General features: G+C 41.5%; 3 protein-coding genes across 11 annotated transcripts; 2 read left to right on the top strand and 1 right to left on the bottom strand.

Moving 5' to 3' along the window:
• Nucleotides 1-422: 422 nt before the first annotated feature.
• On the top strand, nucleotides 423-2,537 carry LOC138135209 (zinc finger protein pita-like). The gene is made up of 3 exons (XM_069053882.1): nucleotides 423-849; nucleotides 910-1,426; nucleotides 1,756-2,537. Exons 1-3 carry the CDS (start codon nucleotides 682-684, stop codon nucleotides 2,454-2,456), a joined length of 1,386 nt encoding a protein of 461 aa, XP_068909983.1. The 5' UTR covers nucleotides 423-681; the 3' UTR covers nucleotides 2,457-2,537.
• A 1,146-nt stretch (nucleotides 2,538-3,683) lies between these two features.
• On the top strand, nucleotides 3,684-10,688 carry LOC138135210 (uncharacterized). Of its 5 annotated transcripts, none has more exons than XM_069053884.1 (8): nucleotides 3,684-3,838; nucleotides 5,155-5,303; nucleotides 6,849-6,958; nucleotides 8,181-8,285; nucleotides 9,008-9,081; nucleotides 9,225-9,716; nucleotides 9,940-10,069; nucleotides 10,119-10,688. In XM_069053884.1, the coding sequence occupies exons 2-8, from the start codon at nucleotides 5,191-5,193 to the stop codon at nucleotides 10,346-10,348; spliced, it is 1,254 nt and encodes a 417-aa protein (XP_068909985.1). In that variant the 5' UTR covers nucleotides 3,684-3,838; nucleotides 5,155-5,190; the 3' UTR covers nucleotides 10,349-10,688. The 5 variants fall into 5 exon arrangements, with proteins under 5 accessions (XP_068909985.1, XP_068909988.1, XP_068909986.1 ...); XM_069053885.1 differs by lacking the exon at nucleotides 3,684-3,838 and adding an exon at nucleotides 4,007-4,029; XM_069053887.1 differs by lacking the exon at nucleotides 8,181-8,285.
• Nucleotides 10,679-16,939, bottom strand: Herc4 (HECT and RLD domain containing E3 ubiquitin ligase 4). 5 transcript variants are annotated; one of them, XM_069053875.1, is made up of 14 exons: nucleotides 16,779-16,939; nucleotides 16,375-16,690; nucleotides 15,797-15,868; nucleotides 15,106-15,419; nucleotides 14,524-14,760; nucleotides 14,077-14,474; nucleotides 13,448-14,029; nucleotides 12,911-13,207; nucleotides 12,684-12,857; nucleotides 12,548-12,634; nucleotides 12,143-12,500; nucleotides 11,812-12,094; nucleotides 11,416-11,755; nucleotides 10,679-11,367 (listed from the first exon to the last, which is right to left on the bottom strand). In XM_069053875.1, the coding sequence occupies exons 3-14, from the start codon at nucleotides 15,826-15,828 to the stop codon at nucleotides 11,215-11,217; spliced, it is 3,255 nt and encodes a 1,084-aa protein (XP_068909976.1). In that variant the 5' UTR covers nucleotides 15,829-15,868; nucleotides 16,375-16,690; nucleotides 16,779-16,939; the 3' UTR covers nucleotides 10,679-11,214. The 5 variants fall into 5 exon arrangements, with proteins under 5 accessions (XP_068909976.1, XP_068909975.1, XP_068909973.1 ...); XM_069053874.1 differs by having other exon boundaries at nucleotides 16,599-16,690; XM_069053872.1 differs by lacking the exons at nucleotides 16,375-16,690; nucleotides 16,779-16,939 and adding an exon at nucleotides 15,919-15,998.
• Between the last annotated feature and the right edge of the window lie 1,005 nt (nucleotides 16,940-17,944).

The raw sequence follows: 17,944 nt of genomic DNA, 5'->3' as shown, positions 1-17,944 counted from the left end.
GGACAATCTGCACGAGACGGGAGGGCGAAATTGACTAATTTACAAACAACCCTGGTATCACAAGTATTCGCTTGTCAAAATTCCACAAAAACAAACGAATGGCAGATCTACTGATATACACAGTGACCGATTAAACTTTCTCTTAAAAAGAATACAGTATCGATTCTGTCACTACAATAAAGGAGTATTTAGAGACAGGTAAATTGAATAAGGATTAGTTTCTTGACTGAGACGTTTATTTTGTGAAACTACAAAAAATGTTAATTTACTCATAAAAATGAATAAGGGGGAAATATTTTTTGCGGTTGTCTCTGCCATTTTTGATGCAATTTGGCCTTGTTGTCAAATTTCTGTCTGACAACAGGGCGAGCGGAGAGCGGACATTTTGTGGTGTACACGCCATACCTGTCAAAACGAGCCTGAATGATTTTTTTCTGTAAACACTAAACAGTAAACATCGGGGTTCCTCTCGTCGGAATTAAATTATTGAGCCAAAAATATCGGTAATGACGAAAACTGCGCGCGCAAAATCGATCCTCTTGCGGTAGAGTTCCCCTCGAACTGCTCTTTATCCTTGACTTTTGAGCGTACCGCCGCCATATTGAAAAGTAAAGATAAAGCAGTGAGCGTCATTGCGTCGGCCGAGGTAGATAACTGATTTATCATATTTTAACAACAAAAATGAAAACTTACAGTCGAAAGAAATCCGGAGAGGCACAAGATGTGATCCTCGACTTGAACGAGTTGTGTAGACTATGTATGGCGAAAGAGGACGATTTAGTGCCAATTTTTAACAACGACGAACCCATCCCCCTCACCCTTAGAATCATGGCGTGTGTCGCCCTCGAGGTAATAAACAAAAACATGTCCATTGCAGATCTCTATTAATTTGGTTTCGAAACTCGGCAGGTTTTCGACGGCGACGGCTTGCCCAATAAAATTTGCCACCCTTGCAAATTTCAACTGGAAAAGTCTTACAATTTTCGAAAAAAATGCGAAAGCTCCGACATGAAGCTGAGGCAACACTTGAAGAGTCTCCAAGCTAAGATTGGAGGTGTTGATTTGGCAATTGCTGAAGAAAGTGAGAGCTCAACAGTTGAGGACGTCAGTAATCCTGAAAAACAAACAGAACTTAATAAAGATGGGCCTAGTACTGAAGAGGACTTGGTTGGAGTCACACAGGTTGCATACATTCAACCAGACCCAGAACCAGAGGATGATCCGGAGAATATCACACTACCACCTGAAGCTGAACTTGTAAATAAAGATGCCTGCACTTTAAAATCGCTAAAACGCGAAGTCATGGATGTGGAGGAGGCTGAAGGAGAGGGCATCATTTTTGTGGATGAGGGAAGTCAAGAAATGGAAGACACCAGTTATGACGCCATTGCAGACGCTGTAAAGGCCACATTGGCAACACAGCCAGGTAGAGTAACAATAATTTTATTTACAGTGATCTTTTTATTAAAAAAAATAGGGTTAGGTTCGTCGTTTGGGTTGTTACGTCACTTGTCAAGTCGTTTGAATTACGTAAAATTAGCGAGGAGTAATAATATAAAATGAATTAATATCTCTTTATAAACTCATTTGAAATTAATAAATTTGGAGTATTTTTATGTTTGTTGGCAATTTACGAATTTAAATTGACGAAAACTGTTATTTCTTGTTGGACGGATAGATGGCGCCAGTTGTGGTGGCTGTTTGATTTTGTTAGTGAAGTACAAAGTAGATCGCTTAAGATGTGTTTTATTGCAGGATTCGACGTTTCCGGTCAACTACAGATGAAAATAATCCCCACCGAGGGCAAAGCGATGCAAGTAGAAGTCACGACTGAAGACGGCTCTGTGATAGTGATGGAACTGATGACCGAAGAAGAGGCTGAAACCCCCCAAATGGGCACGTCCGTACCCGAAGTGAACGAAGACGGCGAACTGAAAATATTCAAATGTCCGCAATGCCCCAAATCCTTCGCACGAAGAATCCAGTTGAGGCGCCACGCCTCCGTGCACATGCAACAAAGAGGTTTCAGTTGCGGAATGTGCGAAAAGTGGTTCCCCACCCGTTCGGCGTTGGTGCGCCACGAGAGGATTCACACTGGAGAGAGGCCGTTCCAGTGTGAGATTTGTCAGAAGAGTTTCGCACAAAAAGAGATCTTGTATCGGCACTTGATGACGCATTCCGGACAAAAACCGTACAATTGCACGCACTGCAATAAGGGATTTACGCAACGCGAGCCGCTCAGGATTCATCTGAGGACACACATGACTGAGAGCTCGCACGATATTAATCTTCACTATTGTTCTCTGTGCCCCAAAGTGTTTTGTCACGCGTCGGGGTTGAGTCGCCACTTGGTCACTCACACAGGGAAGACGTTCAAATGTCGGGATTGTGATAGATCCTTCACTGATAAATCGTCGCTGAGGCGACACCACAAACAGACTTTGCATCAACCCTAGGTTCATTATTTTTAATTGCTACAGTTTTCCACTTGGAGATTAACTCCGTTATGTATATAAAGTATCATGAAAACAACATAACGATTGTTTACTGTTTTACCTTTGTACCTCAGACCAAAAATGTTTGTTTAGTTGCAAATCACTTCGATTCTGCGAGTCGGTTGCGACACCCGGCGCATCCGCCATAACACATCGCAATAAAAATTGCACTTTTAATACGAGTAATTTTTCAATTGACCAGTATAAAACGTGATCGCTTGAATTTAATTGGGAGACTTTAGTTGCTGTTACCCAAGCGCCTCCGGCCCGTGCGGCGTCCGCAAATATTTTAAGAAAGAAATCACATGATCCCTTTAAAAATAAATGATTTTGTGCAATATATCACGGCTGTTGCACACACAGTTCCTCTCTATAAATACCAAAAAATGCGTATTTTTGGAAATCGCAGATACACGCATTGTGTAGCAACCGTACAGCTCCCGCTGTGCTCAAGTTACATCTTTGTTTAAATCGCGGTCTGGACTGATGCCATACGTTGTCGTGGCTGAATTGTTTCAGAAACAATTCCGCTCAAAGGTAAATATTTCCCGAAAGCTAAATAATGACACTCCCAGTGTCACGCAATCTGGTGGTCACTCTTCAATTGTTTCGATCGTAGCGGCCAAAAATACAAACATAAAAAGAGTGGGATCGTGAGTCACCAAAGTGCGGTGATTTATAAAATGAGTCGCTAAATCTGCGTAAACAATAGTTTCATGGAGCTTAATAAACAATGTTGTTTTATTTGAAACTATCAACGAAATTACGTTTTACATTTGCGCAAAATTCGGAGAAACAGCGACAGATGTGTGAGCGTTGCGATTTAGTTTATTGTTGCGCCGATTAAGATTCTTGCGATAAATTCGATTTTTTCGATCAGAAATAACCGAACGAGACGCGTTCAGTACTGGTCCCCACACGCACCGTTTATAAATTCTATAGAAATTATTATTAGCCGTCCAATTTATTATTTTTAGCGACTGCAATTACGCCACTTAGCTACAGGTGTAGGCACTTAAAATTATGTATTAGGTAAGTGTGGCGATTTTGCATTTGGATTGTTTCCATTGTGGAAACCTTTCCTCGAAGTAATTTACCAAAAAGTCGACACCCAAAGCTCCAAAACGCTCTCTCCTGGAGTCGCGCACCTCCAATCTTTCAGCCTGAACGCTGCGAGCTTTAATTTTTTGTTTTGGGTGTCGATAAATGTTTATTGAAGTTTTTGGCGTTTGGTTACGATACCGCTGCCCCCCGCTTGTCCTCTATGGGCCGAGTGGGTTACGTAGCATCGCTCGGCCAGTTTATCCCTGCGATCGTCTGAAAAGCGGCAACGAATATTTCAGGTACCTGCCTATTTCATCTTAGCCTCAATATTTCACATTCACCAATCTAATCAAACTCATATTTATTTTTAACTGGTTGCGTGCTTCCAAATATTATTTATTAACGTTATTTCTAGGTGTCCTTATTTACGTAGATTCTCCCGGTTCGAATCCTTCCCAAAACTAATAAACACCGCGCTAGCCTCCAAATAGTTAAGTAACGACTTAAGTACTTTTGTTCCCGAGATAAGTAACCTGTAACTTCACTCCAAATAGATAAGTTAACGACTTAAGTACTTTTATTCCTGAGATAAGTAGACAACCTGTAACTTAATCCCACCCGTGGACTTGATTTCGCAGCTTTAAGTAACAGTAAAGCGTTTCGGAGCAAGTGTCCACGTTCAAAATTGTTTTCCTGGAATCAGCACATATTTTTAAGTGCGTGTGGGTTATCTTTTAATAGATTCGGTTGTCATTTGCACAGACAGTTCTAGTTCAAAATCGTGATTTTCTCGATCAGATTTCGACTAAATTTAAGCAGTAATGAGTTCCCAAGCCAAGCATTTTTTTTCGTGACTCACGCCCGTTGTCTAGAAGTAAAAACGATCGATTTGCCAGCTGATGATGAACGTTGTTTGGGTATAATTAGACACTAAACAACTAGAATAGTTTACCTATCTGTTATAAATAAGTATGACTTGGACATTTTCAACATGAATTTTTGTCGATTTGGCAATCGGCGTGACGGAAGACAAATTAACAGTAAATCAAGTGACGCTATAAAATCTATCGGATCTGACAAATACAAATGTGGCTCCGCTAAAAATTGATGTTTTCGACGACGTTAGCCAAAGGTGTGTTCGATCTGTTGCGATTATTAAACCTGTCAGGTTTACACGAGTGGTGGGTGCTTCCCCGACTCCACCAAAAATAAATCTTGCAGAAATAAATCGGTTTCTCTCGTTATTTTGTAGTTTATCAATGTAATTGAGATGTTAGGTGTCGCAACAGACACGCCGTTTGCGGTGTCTGCTCTCGATGGACAAATAATCTTGTCTGTGCGAAGTTTCGCAATCACGAAGCAATTTGTGCGATGCGTTTAATTGCAATCCATTAGTAGAATGTAAACTGTAAAGGAGAAGCTCGTGAAGTGTAACGTTGTAAATCTCTTGCAGATGTTCTTAACTTCTTATTTACTCATGCACTTTTCGACTTTGCACGTTTTTAGCGGTGACGAGGATGTGTTTTGGGCGAGGCTCGAAAGCGCGTTTGTCACATTTCGTCGAGCGATTTATCAAAAGATTGCGTCGGTTGAAAAGTGAAAAATCTTTTTTTAGGTAGTTTAGAAGCGACGAAGTTTTCCGGAGAAGAAAATGGCGAGATTGGTAAACAAACAGTTCAACTCCCCGATCGGTCTTTACTCGGAACAGAACATTCGAGAGGTGATACAAAGAGAGTCACAGATCCTGTCGAATGGAGCAGTGGGGTAAGATAATTAATGCTATAATAATCCGAGTGACTGTGCATTGAACAATTATACAAGCATGGATTTGGCGGCGGGCCAATCAGGTATATTTGCCGCTCTGGACCTCATAGTTTAGACTTGTACATTCCGGAGTGTTTTCCAACAACCTAATTTCCGACCGGGTAGATCCTAATTGACATATTTGCGCGTGAGGATTTTAAAAATTGAATATATTTAGAGCGTTTTGGGGAATTTTTCCAGACAAAAGTGGGCGGCCAATCTGTGCCGGCTATTTTGCTTTATGGCCTAAAATACCGCGCAAATTTGGAACGGGCTTTCCGCCGATTTATCAGCGGATTATTTCACGCAAATTCCATCACACGATTTTATTTTTTACGGCGTCCTCGTTTTAAACTCGAACGTGATAACAAATCTTTGGCATTTTATATAATGCACGCTTTGTGAAACGTCCCAAAATAAATCGAAATTTTTCCAGAATCTCCGCACTCATTTAGGTGGAACTAATTGACGTCAGCCTTTCACAAACTCTCCTCAAATAAGTTTCTTGAGAGAGTTTTCCGACACTTTGTAACAATTTCCGCTCGTCTATATAAATAGTAAAAAATGCCGCGAATTCCACTTAAATTAAAATCGTGTTTATTTTAGCGGAATTTGTTTCGAGAGGAGAGTACCTACTTGCGCATAAAATCCATTTGGTTGATTCTTTTTACCGTCATATTCGCTTTCCGTAAACAATTAGCGTTTACATAAACACATTTTGAGGAAAATGGAGTGAAAGACGAGAATCTATTTTGGGGCGAGCTTCGGCGATGCGAAGCAATGCAATAAAACCGCACTGAAAATCTCGAGTTCACTGCTCACATTTATATAGGAAATGATGAAGAGATCGACTGCGTTTCCTAATTACTCCGCGTCTCTATTTCACCAAGAGGTAATAGAAATTGGGGCCGGGGGCGCACTTTCCCGCCAAAAATCCGCACGATGCGTCCAATCGATCGCGATAAATGGCTCTTCTTATCTGCGTTCGATTTGGAAGAGCCGGAGGTCTCGCACAAACACGCACACAACTTTTTTGCAAGTCACCGCATATGTTATATACCTGGTACATACGTCCAAGATCAATGAAATAAGTGTATATTTCGAGTGGCGTGATTCAGAGTGTGCGTAAAAGTAAAATCATGCGGTGACACCAAGAAAACGAGGATTGTGACGAAGATGTCTTCATTTAGGTCGTTGCAGAAGTTGTGCAGAAGAGTTTCAGTGTACGGAATGCTCTCGGTCGTGTAACATTAATAATAATCGCGCGGCTCCTCGTTTGGACTGATTTTTCTCGGGTTGTGATCGGTTTGTGAAGGCAGCACCATGAGTTACCTAATTGAAGACAGGTACTTGCCGCCATTTTCGATATTTTTTCCGACTTTGGCTCGTTTTGACCAAATTTTTGGCCACTACAAGGACGTAGAACTTTCCTGTTTTGGTCACGGAATTGACTCAATCTCAACTGATTTCAATTCAACACGAAATAATATTGATTATCGGTTGTAGAATTAACTTCAACAATCCGAATGTTGGGAAACCTTCAAATCTACAAAATTCCGCTGTCTTGAGGATGCTGGAAGAGGAAGAGCAGAGGCAGAGGAGTGGCCAAGCACCCAGTAAGATTTGTCTTGTGACTAATCATTTTCGATTGTCATTCTTAACAACTTCAAGAATTTACTAAGACCAAATTTCAAAATACAAACAACAAAGTTTAGAACTGAGTACTCTCACCACTTAGTAAATTTCTTCTTTTACTTATACTTCGACAGGAGTATTAAACAATTCTTGAGTAATATTAACCCAAATTGGATTAAATAAATCGAATGAAAAAATACTGACACAGGCGGTAAGTTTTTGCGTTTGGCTTTGTTTTCTTTTTTCTAAATTACTAGAGTTGAGTTACACTGTAGAAAGTTAGAACGATTAACATAACAACTATCAAATGAAAAATGTCATGCATGTTCGTAATAAAAAGTTTTCGAGTTAAAAATGTTTGGATTCTTGCAGAGTAAGTGTCAAGTACGTTTTGCATTGTTTGTGAAAGTAACGTTCTTGGATAAAAGATGATCTGAAGACTTGTCCGAAGCAAAATGCAAAATTTTCCGTCTCTCTTGTTTGTGTTTGTTAGCAGAAAGCAATTGAGTAAAAACGAAACAGAATTAATTTGTTGGAGTCGAGTCCCGCCAGATGTTTGTAGACTAGTTTCGAAGAATTAAAAGTAGAAATTTCCACAATAAAATGGAGTAAATTACGTCCGTTCCAAATAAAATTAATCGAAAAAGAATTAGCCGTGGCCAATAAAAACTGTTGGTTGGCATTTCTAAATCTAGGTAGTGCTAGATGTTAGTTGAATTTGGCCGTGGCCCATGGAAAATCTTTCACCGGCGACAACTATCAACGTCACAATAAAAACTTTTATTAATGTCGTCGGAGCGTTATTTTCAACATAATTTATATAAATGAGTGACTAATGTTTTTCCCCACCAGATTCTATTTTTTCAAAAGTGCTCAGCTCGAATTTTTGCGCAGTCTAATTTTGTTTTTTGTATTTTTTGTACTTTCCGGTGAGGCGTCCGGAAATGTTTCGTCGTTTCGGGAGGCTCACGTTCATCACGTCCATCTGTCGCAAATTAAACCTTAACATCCGCTTCTCGACCGGCCACCGTTCAGACCCGATCTGAGCTTCATTCCACCAGATAATTTGATTTCTATTTTCATCACTTGTTTGTCCTCTATTGCTATTATTACTTCACTATAATTCTTTCACGCTGAACGTCTAGGATGATTAATATCGACCTCTACGAAATTAGTCATGTGTGTGTATCCGAAATTTCTCAGGTAACGGCTATACTAGACCCCTTCGAGACCAAATTAAATGGCCACCTCCGGAATTCGAACACAAGAACCTCCAAAGATCGTCATTCAAAGACGTCGTCACTCCAGGTACCGAGTGTGCGCGTCGTCATCCCCTCTACACTTTATCCTGCTTAGGGATGAGCGACTTCGTCACAGATTTTTGTTGTTTTGTAGAGATAGCTGATAGCTCTTTACTAGTGACTAACTTGCCCAGTGATACGATAATTCACTGCAAGTGGGTAACCCTGTGTGTCTTCTAATCAATCACTTCACGCGACTCGTAACTAAACTCTAGTGCACACTAGGTAGGTGTTGGATGTTTCATTTTCGCACATTTTTTTTCCATCCGATCAAACACACCTCGCACAAATATTTACCTCCATTTTCGTTCACCTACCGCGACCAGGTAATCCGCCAAAAATTACACGCATTTAGAAACACCTCTTCGTACGTGAGCAAGTAGCTTTAATTAAATTTTGAAATTCGGCCAATGCTAACATAAATATTAAGCAACGTTCATGTGATACCCGCCGCGGTTTATAAATATTTTTATTGCTGCATTCCTTCAAATTATTGCCATTTTAAAAGCTCGTCGCGAACTATCGACAGGTACCGATCATTTACACCAAGACTAACCAAAATTGTCTGTGTGGCACCGAGTGCGGAACACTCGATTTGGCAGCTTCTGTGACAATCTAATCAACAACGGGACCACCAAACAATTACAAATTTATGTTAATATACTTAGCCGCAAAGAAATTTATTTTGAGATGCTGCACTGCACGTACTAAATGGCAATTTTTCAACAGGTCTTAAAAGAGTAGCTTGGCCGCCTCCGAACGAGGGCGAAAACTTCGGCGAGCAAGCACCAGTACAAGCACAAGTAAGTCTTCAGGTGTCTTATGTTACTTTACCCGCACCCTGTTGCCTCTGTTGCTCGTCAAAACGGCAGGCAAGAGGGTGACGGGGGAGCGGCGAGCACCTTCATTTTGATTTTTCTCTACACTGAAGTATTTTTATCACTAGGGTGGGCCCCAGTACTCCTCTCAATCACCCACTTTGCAGAATAATCACACCCCTGTCCAACAGCAGGCGCACGACCCCCCCTCCCATCGCTACCCTCTTAAGCCCCTTGACATTTCTAATGGAACCAATCAGCAATCTGCGTCTCTAGCAAATCAAAGTCCTCTAGGTTATCGACCGGCGACTGCCAATAAACAGTGGGCTCCTGTTCACTCTCCCGTCGCCTCACCCAACCCGCCCCAGTTTCAAGCGTCCCCCTTTCAACAGGGCTACCAGCCGGTTCTTCAACAGTACCAACCGCAACAAACTTTCCAAGCCCCCCAACAAACTTATCAACCTCCCCAGCAAACCTATCAACCGCCCCAACAAACCTACCAACCTCCCCAACAGTACCAGGCCCCTCCCGCTCAAGCCTACCAACCGGTACCGCAACAGTACCAACCGCAAAACAAAATTTTTAATCAACAAGCGTCGTCCGTGGCTGCAACGAATCAGGTATGGCGGCATTTTTGACAGACTGAAGTGTGTATATATTTATGCATTGTCGAAAAGCGATCAAAATGGCAGACAACAAGACGATGACTTCCGCCACATGCATAAATAAATAAACATGTTTTTTTTGATCAGTGCTGACTGACCGATTCGATTTTTTAGCGGTTAGTGTAGAAAGACGTTTTGTTTCGAATGTGGGTATTCCGCAATGGGAATTTTTCTGTAGGTAGCTTACCAGCCCCAAGGCAGACCCATCGAGCCTCCCCCGTCCACCATCACTCTCCGTTCGCAAGCTCCGGTGAGCCAGGCTCCTCCACCAGTTGTGACATCTCAACCAGCCACGGCGACTCTAAAAGGTACGATCGCTAGCGTTTCTTTTTGCGATGTTGTAATGCTGTCTCTTAGGTGGTAAGAATCTGCGCGGGGACATGAAGTGGCCTCCGGAAACCGTGAAGCGACAATTCGAAGAAGAGAATCGGCAGCGCCTGGAGCTGGCAAAAGGTCCGGCTTGCAGGCCACGCCTCGTCAGGAAAGATTACGGTCCTTTCTTTGCACAGCACGCGCTCAACGCGTCCTACCCTGGATACAAAGCGCCCCCAGGAACCCAGTTCTATGAGCAGCACACCGCGTACTAAGCGTTTGCCGTTGTATGTACCTTGCAACGACTATCAAAATTGGTAGTTACACTAGTCGATAACGATGCTAAGTTTGTGATAATGCTGAACTGATTAGCTGAATTACTAACACGATTTCAATAGTGCAACTTGAGGATGTATAAATTACGAGGCATTGTACATTTTTACTTAAAAAATACATAAAAAAAATATATACGATTTAAGCCGCTTGCCGAATCCGCGATTTTCAATCGAACTCGATTCGAAGCTTTGCTATTGTTGCAAAATATTTATATTGTAAGTTTAAAATAATTTATATTTGTACCATGTACGCCGTTTAAATAAATGATGTAAAAATAAAGTCGATTTATTCATACAAAATATTTACAAGCTGGAACTTTAATTCTATAACAAATCACCTAACAATGACAAGCAACAATAAACACAATGGAAAAATACCTCCAAGCAACAATGTTGAGTCTCATCGGTAAAAATGTCATTTTAAATAAAGGCAAATATCATCGAAATGCACGTTTTATCACTGGATTCGTTGCCACCGTTGGCAAAAAACACTCGAGGGTCGAATTCACATCGTATAAAAATATATTATTTGGCAAAAACAAAACTAACAATCCTACTGACCTTGTAACATTTACCTCTAAGCGGTGCTCTAATTTGCGCACTTAAAATTGAAGTAAAACGTTTACTTGGAGCCTTAAAATCGGTCACGATAAAAGCCGTGTGTTTACTATGTGGTAACAGACACGAAGTAACATTACTTGCATAAAAAAATAAACGTAGAAACTTAAAATTGTAACAGAAAAAATGACAGTGGAAAAATGTAAACTTTATCAAGTAAAATAGATAACAATTTTAAAAATAATGCATCAGACTAATGAAAATCCCTGTGTTTGTTGAATGGCTTGCATTAATTTGTACCTGAGCCTCTCTTTCGTTTTGTACCTGGGCAGATCCAGTAGGTTGAAACAGGTGTGGGCGACAGGCAGAAACTTTTCGTCGTTCGTCGGTTGTATGACGATCTGGACAGCAAGTTATGTCGGATTCGAAAACTAAACAACAATACTCACTTTGATGGCTTTCATCCCCTGGATGGGAATTCTGTCGCTCCCGGTCAAGAACAACAAAAATTTCTTCTTGTCTTGCAGCGACATCTCGTGTATCACCTGCCAAAACCACCGGATCGTCTTGTCCGAAGAACTGTAACCGTTTTTGTACTCGGCCGAGTCTTCGAGGGCCGTCCAGTCGTAATTTTCATTTCCCACGACCACCGCCATCAGCTCGTGCGAGTGGAAGAGCTGGAGAACTCGTCCACCGCACACTCTCATGAAGCCTTCGTGAAACGCGGTGTACTTTTTCTTGATGGAGGTGTTGAAAATGTAATCGATGTAGAGATTGACGTACTCTTGTCTGGAATCGAAAAAAGAGACGAGAGTGAGTGTGCGTCTTGTCGGTGCAACTCTCACTTGTTATCCTGCGTTACGGGAATTTTTGAACCGTTGGGTTTTAATTCGACGACTTTTTCTTCGCCGAAATCGTTCCTGCTAATTTCGAAGAACAGCGAAAACGTGTCTTGCAGATCCGTGCCCGTGTAATCCAGTAGATTTTGCAGTGAGTTGGCCATCATAGGCGAGAGACTCTTCAAGTCGACCAATTGCACCGGCTCGTTGAGCAACTTTTTGTAGAGAGCTAACGGGAATGGCATGTCTATTATTGTGAAGTTGTAAATGGCGAGACCACAGATAGTTCCTAAACAAACGAGTTACAATCGCACAACTCCCTCCGGTCGTCATTTACCAATGAGAAAATAAATCGATTCGTCTTCGAACGAACACTCCGAGAACCACAACGCTCTAGTTTCTTCGTATTCTTTGAACATTCCGTACTTCGGGTCCAGGATTTCCCTCAACAACAACATGAAGAATTCCTTGCGCACACCTCCGGCGTCTTCCGCCTCCTCTCCGTGAAATTTGATCTTGAGAGGCTTCTTCAAGTCAACACTGTCGGCGCTGCTTAGTTCTTGGAGCGCGTCGCGGACTATATGGTCGCGGGACACGTTCAAAACTAAGAACTGAACGATCACCGGTTCGGTTGTTGGACTGAAGAGGAACTGTGTCAGGGCGAGTTGGGCGGCGTCTTGCATCGCTTTCCGCATCTACAAAACGACTATAAAGGAGTTTTTGGTGAGTTGGTGCAACTCACTTGTAGTTCTTGATCGGTTTGCAAGAGTAGGGTCTTCGCTTGGGCGTCGAAGATGAAAGGATAGTTGCAAAGGAAGAGTTTGCCGCTCTGGAAACAAATCATTGCGGATGGTCCAGATTGGTCGATGTCTACTCACGTTTGAATCTGTAAGCCACATGAAGTAGTCCACTCGAATGTCCAAGTAGTCTTCCAACTCTGATATGTGAAATGTATCGTACGGAACTTTCAAACCCTCCACGTTATGATTAAGTTTGTTTAAATAAGTTAAAGTATCTAACATCGCTACAAGACTGAGATCGTAAAACACGGTCTACAAATGAGTCAATTAGAAAAAATATGTTTTCTTGTCACAGTGACGAATACTTTGTGTTCTGGGATTCTTTGATTTCTCAGTATAAAACTGACAACAGACTTGAAGTTTCGGATCAATTTCTCGAAATAGTCGCTACTCATAGTACTCCACCACATACCAATAACCTTGCTTGCTTGCGGGCCAAGCTTTAACAGTGCACTCGCGAACGGTTTGTGCAGCTTCAAGTGTTGCCTGGGATTGTTAAATTCGTGATACAGAGGGAGGATCAGATAAATTCTTAAAGTTTCTACATCTGGTGGTGACGGCGACAATTTGTTTACGATGTCGTCCACTATACAGTTCCATATCTGCAACGAGACATTTCGGTGGAGCAGATCACATTAAAATTACACCCATGGTGACAGAAAGTTGGCTGGCGATTGTTTTTGCTAACGCAAGTTCTCAAAATAAAAGACGGGCGGCTAATTTGGTGGCTCAAAAATAGAGAGAACGTGACAAAATAATTTATTTAGCGAATTGAGTGACTTGTTGAGACCTGTCGGTGGCCTTGAGCGTCCGACTAAAGCTCAGACCCGACTGTGACTTACCAGTTCTTTGATGCTAGCGTTCTCGAGTTTGGCTATTATTGAAAATGCTTGTTCGGCGTGCGCCATGTCTACCCCGTGGTGTTTACTGGTGCAGTAATAGTGTTCGTAATTTTTGGTCAAGAAAGATCCGTTCAGAGACGCCAGACTCTTGAACACCACCTCCAAATACTTCAAGAGCTCTTGGTCCACTTGTCCGTTCACGGGAATTTTAACGCACGGCTCCAAACTACCAACGCTGAGAGTCAAAATCTGACTTTGTGTGTCGTAATCCCTGAAGTCGGAGGGAGCAATGTTGGATTTCTTGTCCGTGACCGAGACGAAGCAGTGATCGCCGCCGGCGTAAATCCGCTTGATGACTATGTTGACGTTGGACGGCGACGGCACCACTGGGACGCCGCTGGGAGAAACCCACGGGCCCAGGACCACTTGCGGGGTCGAGGCGTTGCTGGGTTTGCGGAGGCCTAGCTGTCCCGCGCCCCCGAGGCCGTAGCTGTAGACGCGGCCCCGCGACGGGACGAATGCTAGAGCGTGCTGGCGACCGCACGAGACCTGAGTGATGGTGGAGCCCATCAGTTCCAAAATCTGCAAGAAACTGCTTGAAAAGTGTCAAATCAGAGACGGTCTTGTACTTGTCGGGGTAGAATCTCGTTGGAGTGGCTGCCGTGGCCCAGCTGGCCGTACATGCCGGCACCGCAGGAAAACACGCCGCCATCTAGCGTCAAAAAGGTGGAAAATTCGTCGCCGCACGAGATGTAGCGGACCCGGCTGTTCCTCAAGGTGCGCAGTTGGGTCGGGAACTGTTTGGAGGCGGTGTCGTTGAGGCCCAACTGGCCGTGGGTGTTCTTCCCCCAACCGAATATCGCCCCGGATGTGGAGACGGCGAAGGTGTGGTTGGCCCCGCACGCTATCAGCGCTATCGGTATGCCGAACAAAGTGCTGACGCAAGTTGGTGTCGCTTCGTACGGGGTCACCGTGCCCAGTCCGAGTTGTCCGCAGTCGTTGGCCCCCCATACGAGTATTTCCCCAGCTTAAAAGCGATTTTTAATGAAGATACAACGGCGCTATCGTCACATTACCATTTGTTAAAGCGATTGAGTGTTTTTGTCCTGCTGCTATTTGAATAATGTGGTATGGGGCTAGTGATTTTACAAGTTTTGGAACTATTTGGAGAGTTCCGCCGAGTTGGTGGCCCAATTGACCGTAATTATCTGAGCCCCATGAAAAAACTTCGCCCCACTGGTTCAAGGCCATTGAATGCATGGAGCCACAAGCTATGTTTGTTATCGGATGAGCATCCAGACCGGAGACTAATTCTGCAAAGTAAGGACCACTGTAACTGCCACTGAGCTCAGAACAGTGACTCAACATGTAAACTAAAGCACAGTGAAATTTTAATTGAGTTGAGTTGAGAAAAAACCCTAATCTTATTCTAAGTTTTCATTAAAACAATAAATGTTTGGGTTTGATTCTTTTAAATGGAAAGTTATGCAAGACATAAATTTCTTGTGAAAATGATGTAAATGTAAGACTTTTTGTTTTATGAATGAATAAATTAAAGTAGAGTAATTGGTTTGATTTTATGGGGTAGGCAAAAAATTGTAATAAAAAATATAAACAAATGGCTTAAATGTGATCACAACAGCAATAATGTCACATACTAAATATTGACATACGTGGCCTTTTTCTAGGCTGATCGTGCCCTAGCTGACCATAATCATTGCTCCCACAAGAATAAACCTTTCCATCTTTGGTCAAGAAAAGAGTGTGGTTATCTCCTAAGGCAGCTTTAATCACAGATTTTGCTTCAAACCAGTCTAGAGGTTTTGGTGTTTGAATGTGTTCCTCTTCAATCCCACCTAACCCCAATTCCCCGTGTATCGTGCTCCCCCACGCAAACATTTCGTCTAACACCGATCTGTCTGATGCACTGTCGGCCAACTCACTTATCTTTTTCTCTTCTTTTTTCTTGAACCTAAAATACAGTTTCTAGAAAATTCTTCATTGTTGCGGCGGAACGTTCGACCGGAAGTGTCACGGTTCCGGACTGCGCAATTACCTAAACTGTCCGAAAATGCATTATTGTGAATTTTGATTCAGTCACAAAATTTTAAGGTTTCTTTTGATCTGATGAGTTGAAAATTGACAAATTTTTCGAAGGTTATGTTGCATTTTATACTGTCAAATGTCAAATCGCAGCGCCAAATTTAAAAATTACGCGATCGGATTGGGCACTGACGCTTGTTTACGCACCGAATTTCAAAATTAGTAACGCTGCATTTCGAAAATCAAGACAATTTGGAGTCGCTATAACAACAAGCGACTCGTTTTTCGCGAATTTTTCTTTATTACCTGAACCATTGCTTGAACAAGCACAGACCCATGCCTGATTTTTTCTTCTCCACTTTGAATAACTTGTCGCACCTGAAATCAACTAATTAATTGTAAACATTAAACAAATGAAATAACAACACTGATTTTTGACCTGTGTTCTAACAATTTTTACAGTGTAGAGGACTTTCACAGCCGAGTTGAACATTAATTTGTCAAAGTTGGCTTTGAGTGTCAAAGAAATGTCACACCTACGTCAAAGTGTGTTTAAATTTTTAACTGCTAAAATGAGATAGTTAAGAGTGAAACTGGTCCCAGGTGGTGGAACTCTATAGCAAATTGTGCTAAAAAGTAAAGGATTCAAGGTTAAGATGGTGCACAAGTGTGAAAATTTGAAATTGCATCATACGATGGTGAGTCACCTTTGGAAAGCAACAAAGGTAGTCAACTCCACAAACGTATGTAAAACAATCTTATTTTTATATTATTGACGCTACGTACTCTATATTCGCGTTTAATTTTAATCAAGTACTGTCAAATTCGCGACAAATGATTTTTTAAATGTAATATCCAAGTCCTCAACAATCAGCTCAACTCACCTTATATTTTTTATTAATGATACACTGAACGATTATTGTCAAACAAAGTCCTGACACTGTTACATATCATACAAGTAATGTGATGTAGAGAATTTAGATCCCTCGATCCCAGTCTGGTATAACATCGAGGCCATAATTTCAGAAGTCATATATATGTCTGAGCTTTGTTCAGCAGCGATAATACTGTCAGTGGTAAATGTTAAAGAGGGTAGTTTATCACTCACACAAAAGTGGAAACGGCCTATCTGGTCCTTAATTCTTTTTAATCTTAGGATGTATTTAATGCTGTTTTTTAGACATAACTCTCCTATAGGATCTGAAAGATTTAAGCGGACGTTATTTGTTAGTCACGTAATAATCGTGAAATTGAAAATTTAATTTTGAAACAATTTTGTCCAACTTACCTGTTCACGCTCGAGTTAATTCCACTGGTATTGCACCAGTTTTTCACACTACTCGTACATGGATGAAAATAGCGGAACAATTAGAGTTTTATAGACGGTGGAATTTATCGGATTAACGATATCGTTGCTTATCTCTTTTTTAGAAAACCCGCAACCATCAAGTCACAGGAACTATTTTTATTGCGTACTTGCTCTAAACAATTTACAAATGTCCTAAACAAATTGTAACGATTGTCGTAATCAGATAACACAGTCTCGATAGCATTTTTGTATCGTATCTTATTTGATTAATATTTTCTAAATTTTGTAAGAACGGACTGTTAAATGCAATTAGTTTAATGCGGGCATTTTCGAGCTTGTCCTACATGATTACACTTGGACTAGTGTAGAAAGTGGTTTTAGTTGGTAGAGAGTGGAGATAAGCATGTATGGAGTAATCAATGTTGATGCGATCACCGCAGACCTTTGGGTGTAATTAAAATAAATAAACGATGGGGGCGATTTCGACTGAACCAAAGTAATGGACGGACCGAGACTTGCTTTTATCATTTATTCAATTGATGTTTGCCAAATAAACCACATAATTCGCATTCGACGAAACATTTCACTTGATTTGATATCTATGGTTATATCTACTTCTAAAGACAAACGAATCAGTACAGACATATTTTCAGAATAATCAGCGCGCTTAAATGTGAAATATAAATTGTTTACATGGATGGTGCATGTGCTAATCTGAGATAGATAATATTTACACGAGATAAAATGACTCACTTTCTCAATTCATTTTTTCGTTGTTGTGTATTATAGATGTAGATAATTTATCCCGGAAAGAGATTAAATTGTTGCCGTTGCACCTGTCCCTTTGTCGAATCTTTCCTACGGCACTGGGTTCCAGCCACTTTTCGTAGACCTCAACCTGCATTAACTATTAAATCTCTCTTCTCCTATTTAATCCGTTCTAGATTTAATGCTCAGGGGTTCGTTTCCTTGTCGAAATTCGTCTGGCAAGAAAACTCTTTGGGACAAAGACGGAATGCGTGCGTCAGAACAAAGTTTTCGACGAATTGTGTGCAGATAAGTTATAAACTGCGTGAATAGTTTTATGGGTGCTACAGACATGCCATTTATCGACGAGACAAAGTTCCACTTGTTACGACAAGTCC

Source organism: Tenebrio molitor, chromosome 7, assembly GCF_963966145.1.
Source record: "Tenebrio molitor chromosome 7, icTenMoli1.1, whole genome shotgun sequence".
NCBI lineage: Eukaryota > Metazoa > Arthropoda > Insecta > Coleoptera > Tenebrionidae > Tenebrio > Tenebrio molitor.
The sequence above is the reverse complement of the archived record's forward strand: the minus strand, read 5'-3'. Positions and strand labels throughout refer to the sequence as shown.

Coding starts and splice junctions, on each gene's coding strand:
- LOC138135209 (XM_069053882.1), top strand. CDS start 682: ATGAAAACTTACAGTCGAAAGAAATCCGGAGAGGCACAAGATGTGATC. Junction 850..909: donor TGGCGTGTGTCGCCCTCGAG/GTAATAAACAAA, acceptor GAAACTCGGCAG/GTTTTCGACGGCGACGGCTT. Junction 1,427..1,755: donor CACATTGGCAACACAGCCAG/GTAGAGTAACAA, acceptor GTTTTATTGCAG/GATTCGACGTTTCCGGTCAA.
- LOC138135210 (XM_069053884.1), top strand. CDS start 5,191: ATGGCGAGATTGGTAAACAAACAGTTCAACTCCCCGATCGGTCTTTAC. Junction 5,304..6,848: donor CTGTCGAATGGAGCAGTGGG/GTAAGATAATTA, acceptor TATCGGTTGTAG/AATTAACTTCAACAATCCGA. Junction 9,082..9,224: donor AAGCACCAGTACAAGCACAA/GTAAGTCTTCAG, acceptor TTTTATCACTAG/GGTGGGCCCCAGTACTCCTC.
- Herc4 (XM_069053872.1), bottom strand. CDS start 15,983: ATGTTCAACTCGGCTGTGAAAGTCCTCTACACTGTAAAAATTGTTAGA. Junction 14,030..14,076: donor ACGAGATTCTACCCCGACAA/GTACAAGACCGT, acceptor AGTTTCTTGCAG/ATTTTGGAACTGATGGGCTC. Junction 12,095..12,142: donor ATCGATTTATTTTCTCATTG/GTAAATGACGAC, acceptor TCGTTTGTTTAG/GAACTATCTGTGGTCTCGCC.